Source organism: Hypomesus transpacificus, chromosome 6 (genome assembly GCF_021917145.1).
Source record: "Hypomesus transpacificus isolate Combined female chromosome 6, fHypTra1, whole genome shotgun sequence".
Classification (NCBI taxonomy): Eukaryota; Metazoa; Chordata; class Actinopteri; order Osmeriformes; family Osmeridae; genus Hypomesus; species Hypomesus transpacificus.
Window position 1 is genome coordinate 12,080,546 of NC_061065.1, and position 18,406 is coordinate 12,098,951.

General features: G+C 52.7%; 2 protein-coding genes across 3 annotated transcripts in view; one reads left to right on the plus strand and one right to left on the minus strand.

Annotated features, from left to right (window-relative positions):
• cep85l (centrosomal protein 85, like) overlaps nucleotides 1–18,406 on the minus strand; it is a 30,292-nt gene that overhangs the window by 6,276 nt on the left and 5,610 nt on the right. The window contains exon 3 of the mRNA XM_047022231.1: nucleotides 7,552–8,333. Coding sequence (XP_046878187.1) covers nucleotides 7,552–8,333 — 782 coding nt within the window. The remainder of the gene's footprint in view (nucleotides 1–7,551; nucleotides 8,334–18,406) is intronic.
• pln (phospholamban) lies at nucleotides 1,349–5,064 on the plus strand. Of its 2 annotated transcripts, XR_006956258.1 has the most exons (3): nucleotides 1,349–2,417; nucleotides 2,654–2,876; nucleotides 4,638–4,900. XR_006956258.1 is itself a non-coding variant. In XM_047022234.1 (2 exons), exon 2 carries the CDS (start codon nucleotides 4,903–4,905, stop codon nucleotides 5,062–5,064), a length of 162 nt encoding a protein of 53 aa, XP_046878190.1. In that variant the 5' UTR covers nucleotides 1,354–2,876; nucleotides 4,638–4,902. The 2 variants fall into 2 exon arrangements, 1 of the variants encoding a protein (XP_046878190.1); XM_047022234.1 differs by having other exon boundaries at nucleotides 1,354–2,876; nucleotides 4,638–5,064.

Below are 18,406 nucleotides of genomic sequence, written 5' to 3' on the forward strand. Positions count from 1 at the left end.
ATCAGCATCGTCATCACCACCCCTCATTACAGGTTCATCATCAGCATCGTCATCACCACCCCTCATTACAGGTTCATCATCAGCATCGTCATCACCACCCCTCATTACAGGTTCATCATCAGCATCGTCATCACCACCCCTCATTACAGGTTCATCATCAGCATCGTCATCACCACCCCTCATTACAGGTTCATCATCAGCATCGTCATCACCACCCCTCATTACAGGGGCTATCACCGTTATCCTCGCAACATCCCCTCTCCTTTGGCGGGTCCAGCATCTAAACGGAGAGATGACGCGAGAACGGAAGGTTCCGGTCTCCCTCAGAGACTGTCCTGGTCCCACTCCCAGTGGCTGAGGCCTCCACCCTCACCTCACCCACCCCCAGCCCCCTGTCACATCAGGCTTATCTCCACGACCCCCCCCCCCCTCCGACCCCCACTACCCCTTCCCTAGGAGTCCCTTCAGCGCCGGCATGGTGTGAGCGACGACGTGTGTGAGATGGGGCTGTGTGTGAGAATGTATATGTGTGTGTCCGTGTGTGCCTATGATTCTATGAGAGTGTGTGTGTGTGTGTGTCTATGATTCTATGAGTGTGTGTGTGTGAGGGGGCTTATCTATAGGCTTCCAGATGGAGGGAGGCCATTCCCAGAACTCTCCCCACACCCAGTCTAAGAGCCCAGCTGAGAGCCTCCATTACAGGCTGTGTACAGGTCCTCCCAGCCACTCTGCCAGGGGCAGCAGAGGGTGTCCTCTCGGGGGGAGTTGGGGAGGGGGAATGGGGGGGGGGCGAATGGAGGCTTCTGCGTTCACATGTTACGCTCCCGGAGACCCTCTTCTACCCTGGGCCATTCGGAGAGGGTGCCTAGCATCCGTTTCGTACAGCGTGGTCGACCAAACAGGCCTCAACAAAACAGGTCAACAGGACAACACAGATCTCGACAATGGCGGTTATAAATAGGCTGGACTGTGGAAGGGATCTGGGGGACAAGGGACGTGCACAACACCTGGTTTCAATCATCTCTGTGTGTGTCTGTGTGTGTGTGTGTGGGGGGGGGGGGGGAGTGAGGCTGTGTGAGACGGAGGTTTTGATTGACGAGGTATTTTTCTTAACCAGTTCGCAGTTGCCGTGGCTACAGAGCTTACCAGGGGCGTGGTTTAAAGAGAGGGCTAGGCACCTGCCAGTTTTAGGCTTTCGGAAAAATGGCGGCTGGCTCTGGCTGAGCCTGGTGCTAAACCTAACGTAGCCATGCCATTCACACACTGCGTGTGTGTGTGAGAGAGACAAGCTCAAATATGTCAAGAGAGCAGATAGAGAGGATTGCAGGAGGGGGGGGGGGGGTCCTGGTGTCGCCAGACAGTCGGTAGCTAAAGAGTGTGAGTGAGTGTGCGAGTGTGAGTGAGTGTGCGAGTGTGAGTGAGTGTGCGAGTGTGAGTGAGTGTGCGAGTGTGAGTGAGTGTGCGAGTGTGCTCGGATAACGTCAACTCCCCGGCAGGATCTTCTGACCAGCTAAGACATCTACTGTGAACATCCGGAACCTTCCCCTCCATGTCGGAAGACAAACGCCTCCTTCGCAGACTGTGGCCCTGCTACTGCACCCTCGCGCACACACACACACACGGCTGATCTCAGCTGCAGGTGTGAGTGTGTGGACGTGGGGAGTGTGTGGACGTGGGGCCCTCTCAAACAGCCCTCTAGGTCACATCAACCTGCTGTATTCCCAACCTGCTCGCCAGACTCACTTTACAGCACTCTAATAACCAGTCTCTCCTCTGAGGTGTGTGTGTGTCTCAGATATGAAGACATTTATCATCTGCTACACACACACACACACACACACACAGCAGCTTTATCCATAAAACACGCTGAGAACTCAGAAGGTCAAACCCAACTACAGAGAAGGCCATGCTAACTAATGACAGTGTGCGTGTGTGTGTGTGTGAGAGAGAGAGGGTGATTATATCCGTGATTACCATGGCGCAGCATGGAGAGAGGAGAGGCAAGGCCATAGAGGACAGGGACAAAGCTTGGGCAGTTCCTAACGTGTGTATGCGCGTGTGTGGGGGGGAGTGTGTGTCCGCGGGGCGCGGGCATCCGGGTGTGTGCGGAGGAGGGTTCAGTCAGTAAATCCAGGTCTTTCCAGTCCTAATCTCCCTTCTCTGGTGACGGCCCTCCTTCCTCCCATTCCTCGGTTCCAGCCCTGGGCCACCTTTTCGACAGCGGGCACAGGCCTGGAACCCGCCGGAATCAGGCCCCGACTTCCTGCGCCAACGGCTGGAGCTACTGGACACACTGGTCTGAGGTGACAGAGGCAGGGGTTCCCACCCTCTCTCGCGCACAAATGCAAATTCCCTATCGCAGGCGGCAAAGTACTAAAACAGTATGACGACTGTTATCCCTGTGACATCCATCCGACGTGAGCTGAAAGATAGTCGTAGTTGTTTCCGGATATTCCCCAAAAATGTATAATCTTGTTCGGGACTCTCCTGTTTTTTTTTTGTTTTGTTTTTGCACGTCTCTTTCCTCCTTCACTCCCCATCCTCCTTTTGTTCCCGCCCCATTCCTACCGTCTCTCTTTCGCTCTCTCTCTCTCTCCCTCCCTCCCTCCATTTCTCTTCTCTCCGCCCCTCGTTTTCCATGCCTTATGCCCAGCGTCTGGGTCCACACCAGAACCTCGCCTGACACACAGGCAGTCCAGACCAGTCCGGACCAGTCCAGACCAGCCCAGACCAGCCCTTCACCCTCACCAAGAGCCAGACCAGGACCGTGGGACCAGCCCATCCATCGCAGACCTCCAGCCATCCAGCCAGCCAGGAGCAGCAGGCATCGAGCAGCCTCTCCACCTTCCTCCTCCACCTCCTGTCCTCTAAAGCAGGTAAGACGAGCCCCTCCACAACCCCCCCCTCCCCCCCCCAACCTCGCAGCTTCTTCTGGTCCGGTGAGTTAGCCAGCCAGCCCGTTCGTTTAGCCGCGTTCCTCTCTACAGGATGAGGACGTGCGGACGAGCCACAGATTTCAAATGTGTTCAGTGTACTCCGTTAGCATCTAATGACGTCCTCTTTAAAGCAATATTCTCATTCAGTGTATGATATACAGTCAAATGCAAAACAAATAACACACACACACACACACACACACACAGAGGAGGTAACTACATTATTGGGTGTAAAAAGCTAACAGTGCTGTGCCCTTACGAGAATACATTTGCATCCAGAACAGCACTGGAATTTGCATTGACTGAAATGAGCGAACTGGACATAAAAGAGAGTCTGTAGACAAAAATGACAAGGCAAAAACACACACACACACGTGTATACATACACACCCCAACCAGCCAACACTTGTCCATTGACCTGTCATCAGTTTTGGTTTGTGTTGTACTGGCAGAGACATTAGCCTTTGGCTGCACTAATGTTGTCTCTGGTCAGGAAAAACCACTGAAAAACACACACACACGCGCGCACACAAACACACACACACACACACAAAACATTGCTAGCTGATGCCATCATGGAAAGCTCAACAGAGGGGCCAAGCTCAATTGAGACCTCCCTCCTCTAAACGCCTAACCCCACACACACACTCACAACGTTTGCCAAGAGACAGTTGAGAAACAAAAACATTCACATTATTGGCTGGGGAATCCTCTATTCCGAAATGCTTCCTTTTTAGGTTCTGTTCAGTAACTCCCTCTGGCAGTTGCCTCTTAGAAACACTGCAGAGGTTTAAAGCAAACACACCCCACATACCTCATGTCTGTCAGTGGTTTCATTTCAAACAGCTTAGGTACGCTTGATTTAAACTTTAATTCGTGCCAGTTGGGCGGAGGTGGGATGGGGAGATTGAGCCCATCTTGGGAGAAACTTTCCAGAGACACAGCTTTGTTTGAACCAGCTTGGGGTCTGTCGCCTGACCCGGGCTATCAGAAAGTATATGAAGGTGCATTTGATTTGACTCACAGTTCGCACCCATGGGACTGTGGTCCAGAGGTATGTTGCCAGGCGCCATCAGCCTCCAGTATGACCCTAACTGACCATGAGGCTAGCAGAGGGCTTGGTGACAGGGTTACAGTTGCCAGGGGGGAGATTAATGAATTGATCATTCTCCAACGTTGCTGTATGTGTCTATATGTGTGTGTGTTATCACTACTTGACTCCCTGCCCTCTAGAGCCTGTGGTGCTGAAAGCCCTTCCTCCCGGGCAGCGATGCCTCTGTTTGTGTTATCTCACTCGGGTCATGTGACGAGGGTGGGTCCTGAGCCTCATCTCTATTACCCAGAATCACCCCTCATGGTCTCTCGGGTCAGGCCTACTCTGGAGTGGATACTAGAGATCCTCTTCAACACACAAAGTGACACAGGCAAAGGTCAGGCCTAAGAATACCTCCTGGTTCCTAGTGGAGGTATGTGGCTGGGGTATGTAGGTGGGGAGGGGGCATTTAACTCCCCCCCCCCCCCCCCTTCACCCAGGGCACTTAGCTGGAGCTGGAGAGATAGCCTGTCATTAGACAGACTGGGGCACAACCTGAGTGTCCTTGCGTGTTTATTCGACGGCGCTAACTGTCCATCTATTTGCTGTTCCTCACCCCCCCCCACTCCCCTCCCACTCCCCCCCCCCCCCTCCTCCCCTCCCACTAGGTCACCCGGATCTCTGGTCCTCCTCCCTTCCTCATCTCCTCCTCCACCACCCCCCCCCAGGTTCCATCTCGGCCCTCCAGCTTCCCCGGACACGCCTGCGCCGACCTCCCGCCGCCACTAGAGGGAGCTGCCGCTCCTGCTCTCTCGCCAGTGGCCCAGGCCGTCCCCACAGGCCTTTCACCACCTGGCCCCCCAGCGACGAGCCTCCCGCTACGTCAACCGCCCCCCGCCCCTTCCTCCTCCTCCAGGCCGGCAGCCAGACCACATGGAGAAGGTGCAGCACATGACCCGCTCGGCCTTCCGGCGGGCGTCCATGGCGGTGGAGGTTCCTCCGCAGGCCAGGCAGAACATGCAGGAGCTCTTCGTCAACTTCTGCCTCATCCTCATCTGCCTGCTGCTCATCTACATCATCGTCCTGCTCATGTGAGGGGGGGGGCGGAGGGGAAGGGGGGGCGGTCGGGCGGGGGGAAGGGGGGCATTGTCATCTATGTGGAAGGGGCTGGGGTTCTGGGGAACCAGGGTGAATCTACGGGCTGATTGGGGAGGAGGGGTGTGCGTGCGTGTGGGTGGGTAGGGGGTTGTGTGTGTGTGTGCGGGGGGGGGGGGATTGACTCTCTAGGGGACTGGGGGGAGGGGGGGGCGGGCATGGAGATGATCTGTTTCTAGAATAATCGATTCTAAATGGTGGTTTGAATGGAAGGGGATCCGTGAGATCAGACAGCTGAGTTAATCCCACTAGGCATGGATAACCAGGCACCTGTCCGGGTCAAACTCCATCATAGCTGCTCCAACACAGGAGCCTGACCGGTCCCCTCACTCACTGCCCGGGGGTGGAGGCCTGGGCCACGACAGAGCCAGGCTGCTAGGATGCTGAACACTAGGGGGCGCCACTGCCGTTTGTCTGTTATCCATGCTCTCCCCCCCGCATGCAACCACACAACTAATGTCAACGGCCCACTGACACACTGCTTCAATAAACTGGCAATGGAAAACCTGACTATTGAGTGTGTGTGTATGTATGTATGTATGTATGTATGTATGTATGTATGTATGTATGTATGTATGTATGTATGTATGTATGTATGTATGTATGTATGTATGTATGTAGGCTGTGTATGTATGTATGTAGGCTATGTATGTATGTATGTATGTATGTATGTATGTATGTATGTATGTATGTATGTATGTATGTATGTATGTATGTACGTATGTACGTATGTAGGCTATGTATGTATGTATGTATGTAGGCTATGTATGTATGTAAGCTATGTATGTATGTAGGCTATATATGTTTGTGTATGCATGTGTGTGTGTGTGTGTGTTTGTGTGTCGCTGTCTCATTGGCCCCTTCTTTCTCCAAACAGACCACTGTAGCTGAACCAATGACCATCTATCCATCCATCCATCCATCCACCCATCTTCTACCCCCATAGAGTACCGTCCCGTCTGGACGCAAATGACACAATGCCGTCTCAATCTGCCGCTCGACTTCCCGGTCACGCTCGTGCGGACCGCGACCTCACATCCTGTGATGTCATCTCCTTCACGTAGCTGTGACTAGCCTCACCAGTGATCCGCTGCAGCCCACATATGGAACAGCGGAGGAGCACTGATGACACGACGCCTGAGTCTGGAGCTGTGTGGCAATAAGTAGCGACACAGTTCATCCTCTTCTGCTAGCTGGCACACACGGCGTGCGTGACTGCTACATTGCTAATGCAGAGCCAACGTCACCCTGTCACCCCTGATGATGTCACACATTCTCATTCTCTGTGCTGTGGCGCACGGTGATGTCACACATGTTGATGTCACACATTTCCGTTTTGTCATTTAGCAGACACTATCCAGAGCGACTTACAGTAAGTACAGGGACATTCCCCCCCGAGGCAAGTAGGGTGAAGTGGACAAAGACACAACGTCATTTGGCACGGCGGGGATTCGATCCGGCAACCTTCTGATTACTAGGCCGATTCCCTATCCGCTCAGCCACCTGCACCCCTCACACACTGCGGTCACCCACGCTGACGTTATAAGTACTACATTGACGAACATGACGCTAAAGCTAGGCTGAATATATCAAGGTTGAGACAATGATGTCACCACAAGGCAGGAGTTTGGATTTCATGGGACCAGAGAGAATGTGTCGCCAATAGCAACAGAGCCCCAACAGTAACAACAGTAGCTAACAGTTAGGGTTAGCTACTGTTAGCGTTTCCAGTTCAATTCTACAAAAAGACAACCAAGTATGTGGACATTAAGCCACTTAAGAGGCCAAATTTAGCTTATTTTGTCATCCAGTTGGGCATTCCATGCATATTTATCCATTCCAATTTACTTTAGCAAAATACACAAAGGCTCATGGGTAACCGACGGACGTTTCTCACCCTTCACATATTGTTCCAATAGAGCAGAAAGTCACATCCCTAGTCCACTCTGGAACTACAGCGATACTACAGTTCGACATTTCCATCTTTCTGCGTTCCTCAATTGCTGTAAGACACTACCAAATAAAAAGACTGGTTCATAGTTCAGATTTACAACGTGAGGACCTGGTCTGTTTTCCTTCAGTCACAAACATCCACTCAACAGCAGACCACAAATGTATTTCATTGATACCAATAACTGGTTCATTTATAATTGGACACTGGAATGTTATGGAGGAAAGCTATTTTTTGGGGCACTGAAGGAACATGAGTGAACTCTAGCAGGTTCCACAGGTAATGTACCTCTTCCACCACAAGGGGGAGACAGAGCCCCATGCATGAGCTGCCAGGAGGCACAGACTCATCCAAACTGCCTGTTCTACATTTCTACTGCCATCAACCTTCCCCTCTCTCTCCATTCCCTCCATCTTTCTTTCACGCCCCCTCCCTCCCTCCCTCCACCTTTCACTCCCTCCCTCCTCCCTTCTCACCTGGTTTATCTCTGCCTCCTGCCGCAACCTCTCCCTCTGTTGTTGCTCCTGTTGCCACGCCGACAGCCCCCCTCCCGTCTCCGGTCCGTTCCGCGCGGCGCCGACGCCGGCCTCCGGATCGGGCCGGTACTCCATCTGTTCACTCAGCCACATCTGCGTCCGGACGGCCGGCTGGATGGGGGAACCTCCCGGAGCCTGGTGTCCCAGCGGCAGGCCTCTCGGGCTGGGCAGCACCAGGCTGGCGGACGCCCCCGTCCCCGGAGCCCTGCTCTCAGTCAACGCGCCGTAGCCCAGGTCCAGACTCCGGGGCTTCAACGGGGAGCCGCGGGCCGGGTCGTACCGATAGCGGGGGTCGGCTCCCGGGGAGCGCAGCTGCAAGCCCTGGGCGAGGGGAAGGTAGGGCTCGGTGGTGATGGTGCTGGTGGAGCCCCCCAGAGGCTCCTGGCGGTAGCCGTACAGCGAGCCGCGGTCCAGGGAGCCGTGGGGGTCGTAGCGGTAGCCGCTTGCCCTCCCCGACGGGCAGGTCTTGTCCGGGGCGGAGAGGCGGGTCAGGGAGGACCAGCGCCTGACGGGACGGGGGTCCTGCATGTCCAGGCAGGGGTCCGCAGGGCCGGGGGCGGCCAGCTGGCAGGAGGAGCTCCAGGGGCTGGCCACGCCCGGGGAGGGGCCGCAGAGCTTGGAGCCGGAGGAGGGCGAGGGGGAGGGCATGACGTGGGCAGTGGGGATGCCCCCCCCGGAGCGCAGGGGCTGGAAGGAGGGGGTGGTGCTGGAGCTGGAGTGGTCTGGAGGAGAGAGAGAGAGATGGAAAGAGAGAGAGAGGTTAGAGAGGTCAGAGAGGGACGGTCGGGAGTACTGAGACGCTGGGGAGAGAAGGAGAGAGGAAAGGCAGGAGGGACAGTTTGTGTGGGCGGGAAAAACGTATATTTGGATTTTGCCGTTTCTCTACGAACTCGATAATAAATGAGAAGTGCTTCCTCCCTGACAATGGCCACACGCACGTTGAAAGCTATTGGACAGCAGTAAGAATGGGGTACAGGGAGGAGGGGCGTGTGTTTGGTGCTGGTCAGTGTGTGCGTATTATGACTGGCCCATATCCACTCTGGTCCGGGTCCATGAATAGACGAATCAAAGAGTCCCTATGTGTCTCCGTGCATCTCATTTCAACAAAAGAACTCTGCAATGCAGCAGTTTGGGATACAAGAAGGAAAACAATAAGTCTGGGTTTACGTATGTCGTAAGTGGGTGTTCTGTATAGATTCATTTTGCCAGACCGAGGTGCTGGTTGGCCAGAAAGCATCGGGGCGTATACTGCTGATTGGCTGTAAGTGTGTCTGTCATCAGCGTTCATTCCAACAATTAGAGCAGCTTGTTTACACACCATCGCACCTCCCCAAATGTTCCCCTCTCAGTCCGACAGGAAGTCGTCTATTATGACCAACTGGGGCAAACCCTCCCCCAACCCTGGCCTATCCCTACCCCCAACCCTGCCTCGCCCCCCATCCCCCCTCCCCCTCTTCGCACCTTCCCCCCCGACCACCAACGCTGGCCCAAACCTACCCCGAAATCGAATACTAGAGAAAGTTATCTAGACTCTCTCCCCCGATCCTACCCCCTCACAAAACCTCCCCAACCCTACCCCCAGCAGACTAGCTAACTATCCCCCCCCGCCCCCCTCTTCCCACTGTCTGACCGCATTCACTCTCTGGAGGCTGGCTAATTGTTTCACATGACTGACCAACAAGGTCAGTAGACAGACAAGATCTGTTTGGAACGGTTGGAGTCTACAGCTTGACCTGATGGATCCGTATCATTCACCAACCAACCACAAACCGGACGGGATGGGAATGTTTAATGGATGTAGCCATGCGACACTCAACCCTGGTTTATTACAGTCAGAAGGGGGGAGCATCCAACCCTTAATATAGAAGAGGGGTTCACCAACAACAACAACTAAAGTGTTCTACTTTTGGTCCTGAAAAGGTCAGCGACGAGTCAGGCCTTTTACTGCCTTTAGGATGATAGATTCTGGAGACTCTTCACAGTCTCAGAGAAGGTGAGGTCAAAAGAAAAGAGAGAAGGAGATAGATAGAGAGGTAGAGAAGAAGGGAAAGATAGAGAAGTGAACCAAGAGGTAGAGAGTCGGGGAAGCTTCTCAACAGAGCTCTCCTTTGTTAACACTTGTGTGTCAGGGCAAATGCATAGCAGCTGGGGAAGTCTATGTGTGTGGGTGTGTGTGCGTGTGTCTGTACACACTGTGTGTGTGGGTGTGTGTGTGTGTGTGGGTGTGTGTGTGTGCACGCTTCCTCAGACTGTGAAACAGCACATTCCTGAGACAGACCTGCTGGCATTAGACCACTCTCCCGTGGACACTCACGCGCGCACACACACACACACACACACACACACACACACACACACACAGTGTGTACAGACACACGCACACACACACACACAGTGTGTACAGACACACGCACACACACACACACACAGTGTGTACAGACACACACACACACAAACACACACACACACACAGTGTGTACAGACACACACACACACACTGTGTGTACAGACACACACACACACAGTGTGTACAGACACATACACACACAGTGTGTACAGACACACACACATACATAGACACACACACACACGACAGCCCACGCCAAAGGTCAAACACAAAGTGTGAATAAACAAAACCAAAAAGCAGTTTATCGCTCTACAGTTGTTGAGAGAGCAGGAGGAGACACCCTCTGTTACTGTTGGCTAGAAGGCTTGCAGAAGACCCAATGACAGAACAGCAGCAGACGTAGTAAAACACAGAGTATACTTAGACTAGGAGTGGTGCTCCGACTAACCCGAGGTCTAACCCAGAGGGGTGTTGAGAAGCAGTTTGAGCCTGCAAGCGGTGGCCTGCTAGAGGTTCAGACTCGACCGAGTCTGGCCTTGATTAGGAGTCTCGCGCATGCACACACACACACCCTTCACACAGCCATGTTTGTTATTCATGACACAGTCAATGTGAGGCTTTTGGGGAGGAGGCCAAGGTTTTAATAACTGGCTGCTTTTAACAAGCCGAACGGTCATCCTCCTCCCAAACCGACCTCATCTGGTCCCGATTAAAACTACTGCCGAGAGGGGAAAGGACTGAGAGAAGGGGGAGGGAGAGAGAGAGAGCAACAAGGATGGAGGGAAGGATGAAAAGGAATAGAAAGAGAGGCGGAACCCGAGAGAGGGGGGAGGGAGAGACAGAGAGAGGAGAACTAGGCCTATAAAAGCCTGAGGAGGGAGACGTGAAAGAGGGGGAGAGAGAACAGAGATAAATGGGGGGTACGCCAAGGAATGCGGATAGGTTGACCCACATTCCATCGCCATCCTCTCCTCACCTACGTAGTTTGTATCGGTCCCCCTTCCCCTGCCGTGTGTCTGAGATACAACTGGTAGGTTAGTGTAGCACGACAAGTAGAGCACAGAGGACAAACTCATCCATCCTCCCAGGACGACAGGACCCTAATCTGGGACAAGATTGTGACTGTTAGTAACCCTTGCATCCGTCCCCCCGCACGCCCCCCCTTAGACTGCGTGGGCTCCCCCCAGCCTGGGAGCTTCGACATGGGAGGACTAAGTACTGCCAGCCTCTCCCTTTCATCCTGTCGCCGTCACAGTCATGGAGGACTCTCTCTCTCTCTCTCCCCCTCCGTTTGTCCGCTCGCCTCCCCCCCCCTCGCTCTATTTCCGTCCCCTCCTTCCTCTGTCCCGGATAACACGCGTGCTGTGCTCGGTCGTGATACGGGGCGCTATGCGATGCTTCGTCGGAGCCGTCCTGTTACCTTTCGGAACGTCGTCCGCCTCCTCAGAGTCAAGTCACACACACACCCACGTACGCGCAAAGATACACGCACACGTCTGTGTGATGCAATGGGACAGCAATGCTGTTACGGAGAACTGACCGATCACACTGAGAACTGACCGATCACACTGAGAACTGACCGATCAGGCATCAAAACAAGACTCAGCTGGTCGAGACACAGCTGTGTCTGTCTGTCTGTCTGTCTGTTTTATCTGTTTACTAACCTGTATGCCTGCCTGCCTGCTGAACTGTTTATTAACCTGTCTAGCTATATGTCTGTCTGCCTTCCTACAGAGGCAACTACAGCACTATAAACAAAAGTACACAACCATATAAAGCAAACGTCCTCAAGGACACACCGACAGACAGTTCCCGGGGAGGGTGTATGTGTGTGTGTGTGTTTGTGTGTGTGTGTGTGTGTGGTGGTGGGTGACAGATGTGTCCTGAGTTTATTTGAACAAGGCCTGGGTGGCCCCACGTGGAGTGAAAAATAAACAAACTGTATTTAGCTGAAAGAAGCCCCACTTATATAACGGGATACAAGTCCCTGTCATGATGCAACACTCGGAACTGGGCCTGGAGGAGTTAAGCTATCAGCTTGAGGAGGGCTGAGGAGAGCGGTGAGGGGATGAGAGGAGGAGGGAGAAGAGAGGAGAGAGAAGGAGAGGGGAGGAGAGGAGAGAGAAGAAGAGGAGAGAAGAGAGGAGAGAGAAGGAGGGAGAAGAAGGAGAGGAGAGAGAAGGAGAGGGGAGAAGGAGAGGAGAGAGTAGGAGAAGGGAGAAGAGAGAAGGAGAGGAGAGAGACGGAGAGGAGATCAGCCACCACAGGAGAGCGACCACCACAACACTGACGACCGCCGACATCAGTCTCAGAGCATCGGCCTGTAACACAGTTAGGTTGTTGTTGAAGGAGAGGGAAGGGAGGAGGAGGAGTTCTTGTGAAAGAGCCGGCGTCATCCCTGCTAAGGGAACACACTGTCTGATGTTATGTTCTGCCAACCAGGCTTGTTGAGCAATCGCACACACGTGTTAACCCACCCTCCAGCCTTGTGCATTCCTCTGTATGTGTGTGTGTGTGTGTGTGTGTGTGTGTGTTTATATAGATGTGAACATATTGAGTTTCATTGTGAAATGAAGAGAAAGTGAAAATATGTCAGAGGGCAAGCCTGTGAGCTTATGTGTGTGTGTGTAATTTCAGAGAATGAGAGTTCAACTGTCCATTTTACACATCACTGTATGGTGCATCGCCAACATTGCAGAAGGTGTGTTAATGTCCTAAGGCACTGTCTTGGTTCATTACATATCCTGTACAGTATGCTAACTATGTTAGTCAGCTAACAGGTGTCAAGGTTGTGTACGTTGTAGCCGGCAGGCTCCCGAGCGCTAACGTTAACAGGCCTGAGAGGCACATGGCATGCTAGCCTGTTAGCGCTGGTGTTGTTCCCGCCACATTAGCTCATATTTAGCAACACTCTCCTGTTTCACTGAACCAGGCCCTGGCGCCATGGAGACGATCACCAGGCAAGATCACATGACTGAGGGATTCAGAATGTTCTAAACTGGTCCTTGTTGGAGTCAGGGTTATGGTCAGTGTGCAACTAAGGGTCCTATAAAAAGAATATAATTATGTCTAATGATTTTTTTGGTACAAATACATAAATAATTGATGGTATATTGTGTGTATCGTCTGAGAAATGGGGGAAAGAGCCTGTTGTGCAGGTCTTTGTACGCGTGTGTGTGTTAGGGTGAAGGGTCCAGGTTAAATTCCGCCCCTTGGCCAAACATCCCGGATATTAACCTGAGGACCCCTGAACAGCTGTCCTCCAAGTCGCCCGCCTCAGACGTGTGCTCAAGACCTAAAAGGGAGCCAATCAGATCTCAACGCCGGTTGCCGAGGACGCTCCTGGTGACAGCTTGCCTGTCCTGCCAGCTGTCATCAGACTGTCAGGCGGCCGTGATGTAACCGCTCTGCTGTTGCATCACCGGGGAGACCCCTTAGTACCAGGAGACTGGCACTTCAACAAGCACGCCTTGGCACGCTGGACTGATGTATGGATGCCATTATGGCTGAGTCTGTCAAGGGCTATTCAGATGTAGCCCCACGGACAAGAGCAGTGGACTGCTACTTTCCATGGCGTTAAGTAACACCTTTAGCCAAGTAACAGCTTTACTGGGGACAGAATGTGTGTGTGTGTGTGTGTGCTCACCCAATCATGAGTCTGTGTTGAGACAGAGGATTGCCCTGGAGGCTAAATTGAGACACTCAACCGGCCCTGGCCCCTAACCCTGACCTCTGACCCTGACCAATAACGGATCATCTATTTCATTGGTCCCTGGTGTAGCAGTTAGTTTCCCGCACTTAGCTCCTAGCAACAAGCGACCCCTGAACATGCAAGGTTCTGGATAGGAGCCCTACGATCTAACTGATTCCTCAAAACAACTATCAACTACTAGCGTCTCCTAACCCTGCACCCTCCTCCCTCGCATGTACATGTCTCTACCGCTCTCATTCCTCCCCACTAGAAAACTAGGCGTCAGCAGTGCTAATTAGAGTGTTTCACTGAACTCCTGTTCTACCAAGGCCGGTTGAAACAGGCCCGGACAGGAGGGAGGTGAGGCTGGGGAGGAGACGGCTGGAAGCTGGGGAGGAGAGGTGAGGCTGGGGAGGAGAGGCAGGAGGCTGGGTTGGAAGGAGAGGAAGGAGGCGGGGGGCTTGAGGCTGAGAGAGAAGGGGAGGAGTCAGATGGGCAGGGAACGGAGGCTAGGAAGTGCTGAGCCATCAGCTTCGCCATTCAAATTGCAGGGCAGGGAGAAGGAGAGAGAGAGACATAGACAGAGAGAGAGACAGAGCGAGAAGCTCTGTCCCATGAGCGAGAAGCTCTGTCCCATGAGCAAGAGCTGTATTGTCGCTTCGCCCCGCAGGTCTGAACGTACAAGCTCACCCAATAAAGAGAGAAGTTAGAGAAAGACCAATATTGTTTTGCTCTCTCCATGAAGTAGAGACGAAATGGTGAACAGAGGATCATGGAGGAAAAGAGTGAGGGAGTAGAAAGGGAAGAGAGAGAGAGAAGGAGCCAAGAGGGATGGATGGGGGAAAGTGATAGAGGAGAGGAGGAGGAATGGGGGAGCAGGGAGGGCGAGAAGTTGAAAGTTGAGGGATGGTTACTGTAGATAGAAGACTGGAAAGAGGAAAGCTGGCAGAGAGAGAGAGAGAGAGAAGAGAGGAGCAGGAGAGGGAGTAAGATCTTACACACACTGCATCCAAGCCTGGAGGAGTAATAAACCACTGCAGTGTGTGTGTGTGTGTTACACATCCTGCCTATGGTCGATTAGTGAAAGGTAGGAGGGACCCAGGAATGACTTGTAGCCCTCCAGAAAGACCCAGGGCACATAAGTGGATCTCCAGCCTCTAGTGCCTGTTACTGTACACACACACACACACATACACACACAAACACAGACAGACACACAGACATTCTTTCTCTCGGGTCAATCCCACAATAGCGAGCTGTATGTCAGAGAGGACCTGAGGCACAATTGACAACATCAAGCCTGGTGAAGCCTGGAACCACACAGGTCATGATGAAAGAATGTTCAGGAAAGCCATTATGGTTATTTTAAGCAGAAAGACTCACTGGGTTTGGCAAGGAGAAAGAGAGGAGAGAGAGAAGAGAGGGAGACGGAAAGACAGGCGAAGGATTAGCAGAGTGACCTCTTTATCTTTCTATCCTCTAAATGCAACAGTTGAACGAATTTAGAACGGAGGAACACTTCCTCCTGACTGGCCTCTTAGTCCTCTGGTCCAGAACATATAGGCTGCAATGGGACCTTTGTTCTGCTATGCTCATTGTGCAACTTCAGAAGGGCATCTGAGGTATCAGATTTCCACCTCGACCAGGCCTCCTCGCCAGAACAACCTTGGAACATGACTAAGTATCTGTGGAATTCACCTTACTCCTCAGGAAAAAAAAATCATGTTTTATTACAGGAGGAGGAATTGTAATGTCTACCTTGGGTAGGTAGACAGAGTGTACAGAGATAGCCCCTGTGAACCAAAAACAAACTAGAACACACACACAAACACAGATAATACATATGCTGAACTCCAAATTCTCTGCGAGGGGACTGTGATTTACATCATAATTCCTCCGGATGCCAGATTAGGCTGAGATTATAGATTACGGATCCTCAGAGTAGCTCTACAATGAGGTGTGACTGTAGTTGGGGGTTAAGTTCCTTGACAGAGTGCAGGATGGTCTAAGAGGATTCCGGATCATTATAAACTGTTTTTGAGGAACACCAAGGAACAGGCATGTGATGGGTAACAGCCTAAAATGTCCTCCATCTTCTGAAAGATTCATGCACAGCACATTCTGAGGCTGGAACAGCATCCTCCCCCACACACGCACACAGCACACGCAGTTAAAGCCAGGGAAAGCTGTCTGCATGGGTGAAGGACAGCTCATAATAAATAATATTACTGCTGACTATCTCTGTACGCTCCATCTACAACTCCACCAGGCCTCTCTCACCTCCGCTCCGCTCTTTAGGGTTGCACACTTTGTGTGTGTGTGCGTGTATGTGTTTGCAGGTATCCAAGTCACATGGTAGAAACTGAAAAAACACAACACCAGGGAAGCAATCGTTATGGTGAGTTGGGATTTGGAAGGATGAGGATGATTAGGATGATTCAGCTCTGAAGAAAGGACGGTGATATCACACATACAAACTTATATATAGGAGGAGTTAGGTGGCTGAGCGGTTAGGGAATCGGGCAAGGGAATCGGGCAAGTAATCCGAAGGTTGCCGGTTCGAGTCCCGGCCATGCAATGACGTTGTGTCCTTGGGCAAGGCACTTCAACATACATGCCTCGGGGAATGTCCCTGTACTTACTGTAAGACATCTGCTAAATGACAACAACAAAAAGTTTAACAAAAATACACGCACATGTGCACACACACCGGTTGGCATCTGAGGAAAAACTTCCTTTGATTGGTGGCTCTCTAACCAGTTTCTTAGAGAGCCAGTGGGAGGGAAGTGCAGCGGGCTAGCGGAACAAAGGAAACACTCTCTAAAAGCTAAGCACTGCTCTAACAAGCTAGCATGTGTACGAGTGCATCATTAGGGATGCTGCATGGCTATCTGTTGTTAGCATTGATCAGTGTTAGCCTGCAGGTCTCCGCTCGCAGCAGGATTAGCAGAATAGCACCCAGGCTAATGGCGCTGCTGCTTCTGCATGAGGGGGCAGGATTACAGACAGGCATATGTCCCCGTGTTTACTCTCATATCAACCCTAATCTAGGCCGCGTGCGACCGAATAACCACAAGTTATTATGCCCCCGCTCACTGGACTGGAGTGAATGCTACGAGGCTAGCATCCCCTGACCTTGCTCACTGCAGGAAAGATGTCTGTTAGAGTGTGGGCCTAGCCCGGACCCGAGTTACCAACCCTCCATCACCCCACAGTAACCCTGACAGCCCTCACACCGACACCCCCCCCTCCCTGACAGGCTGTGATTAGTGTGGAGGGGAGCAGCTGGCAGAGTACGAGGGGGGAGGGGGCACCCCAAACTGCACATACACACACATTACACCCCCTAACCTAACTACCTTCAATCATTTTAACAGTATTAGCCCCTCCCCCCCCAAATCCTCTCTGTCCTACACTAATGAGATGAGGCCAGGCTCAGGGGCTGTGGACCCCCAAGGGAGCAGGCCGGGGGTGGGGGCTAGTCCAGGGGACAGGGGCTCCATATCCACCTGGGCCTGGATCAGCCGGCGGTCGGGCCACTTAGAGACAACATGGCAGCTGGGCTCCTCACCTCCCTCCCTCACACACACACACACAAACACACACACACAGTTCTTCCAAATAGGATTTATTAGATACACCATCTACAGGAGTTGGTTAGCCATGAGATATCTGAAGAACAAAAGACCAGAGGGAAATTGGAGGTAGAGGGGGGGGAGGAGGAGCTGAAGAAGGAGGGAGGAGGGGGAGAAATCCCTCAGGAGCAGTGTCCTATCCTGGGCCAGCACGGTACCCTCACAAGTCACAGCCCAGCAGTACAGCAGAAGAGTCCTCTGCTCCGAACAAGAGCCGTCAAGTCCATATGAGCAGTCAAATACAGACACACACACACACTTTGCTGACATCCCAGCTATGCCACTCGTCCCGAGTGGTGAGTGTGAAGGAGGGATGATGGAGTGTGTGAGTCTGTGTGTGTGTGAGTCTGTGTGTGTGTGTATTCAGTATTATTAGTCGGCCCCAGAGTGAATGTGAGCCTCCTTCCTCCTCAGTTGTTATTCCTGCTCCATAACACACACCATCTCAGGTTGCCCCTCCTCAACGCCCGTCTTCGCCACGGCAACCCAACACCCCGGTAATGGCCTGGGTGGTTGCGTAAGCGCTCAACAGATCTGGACAGAAGTCTGAACAGGGTAGGGGCTAGGACCCAGTAGAGGCTGGAGGGTACAGACAGAGCCTGCAGTTAAACTAGAGGGAAGGACAGTATTTATGATCAAATGATGGACAATGGAGGACTGACAAGAGTCTTTAGTATGTCCACTCATCTCCTGTCCTACCACCCTCTCCACCAGCCTCGCCTGCTAAATACCAGGCTGCCCTGACAGGCCTGTTGGACTCCATTACCCAAAACCCCCCTGGTGAGACCAGAGGTAATTATACGGAAATCTAGCTGCTGCAGTGGCAATGTGTATAATTAGAGAGCTGGGTCAGGGGGCGTCCTGATTGGAGGAATCTCCTTATTCTGGGTCACATGCCTCCCAGGAGTCCAGGTAGTACCTCTGTGGTGGGGATCCACATTGGAACTGTGTCATCCAGAGAGAAAGAGAGAGAGGGGGGGACAGAGGAGGGGAGGGACGGAGAGAGGGAGGGAGGGACTAAGGAAGCACTGCAGCAAGTTAAAGAAGCGAGGGCGAGACGTAGGGGAGGATAAAAAGAGAGGGAAGGGGATGGGCGGAGGAGGAGGGGATGAGGGGGGATGT

Excerpts from the sequence above, each read along its gene's own strand:
- pln (XM_047022234.1), top strand. The coding sequence starts at position 4,903 with ATGGAGAAGGTGCAGCACATGACCCGCTCGGCCTTCCGGCGGGCGTCC.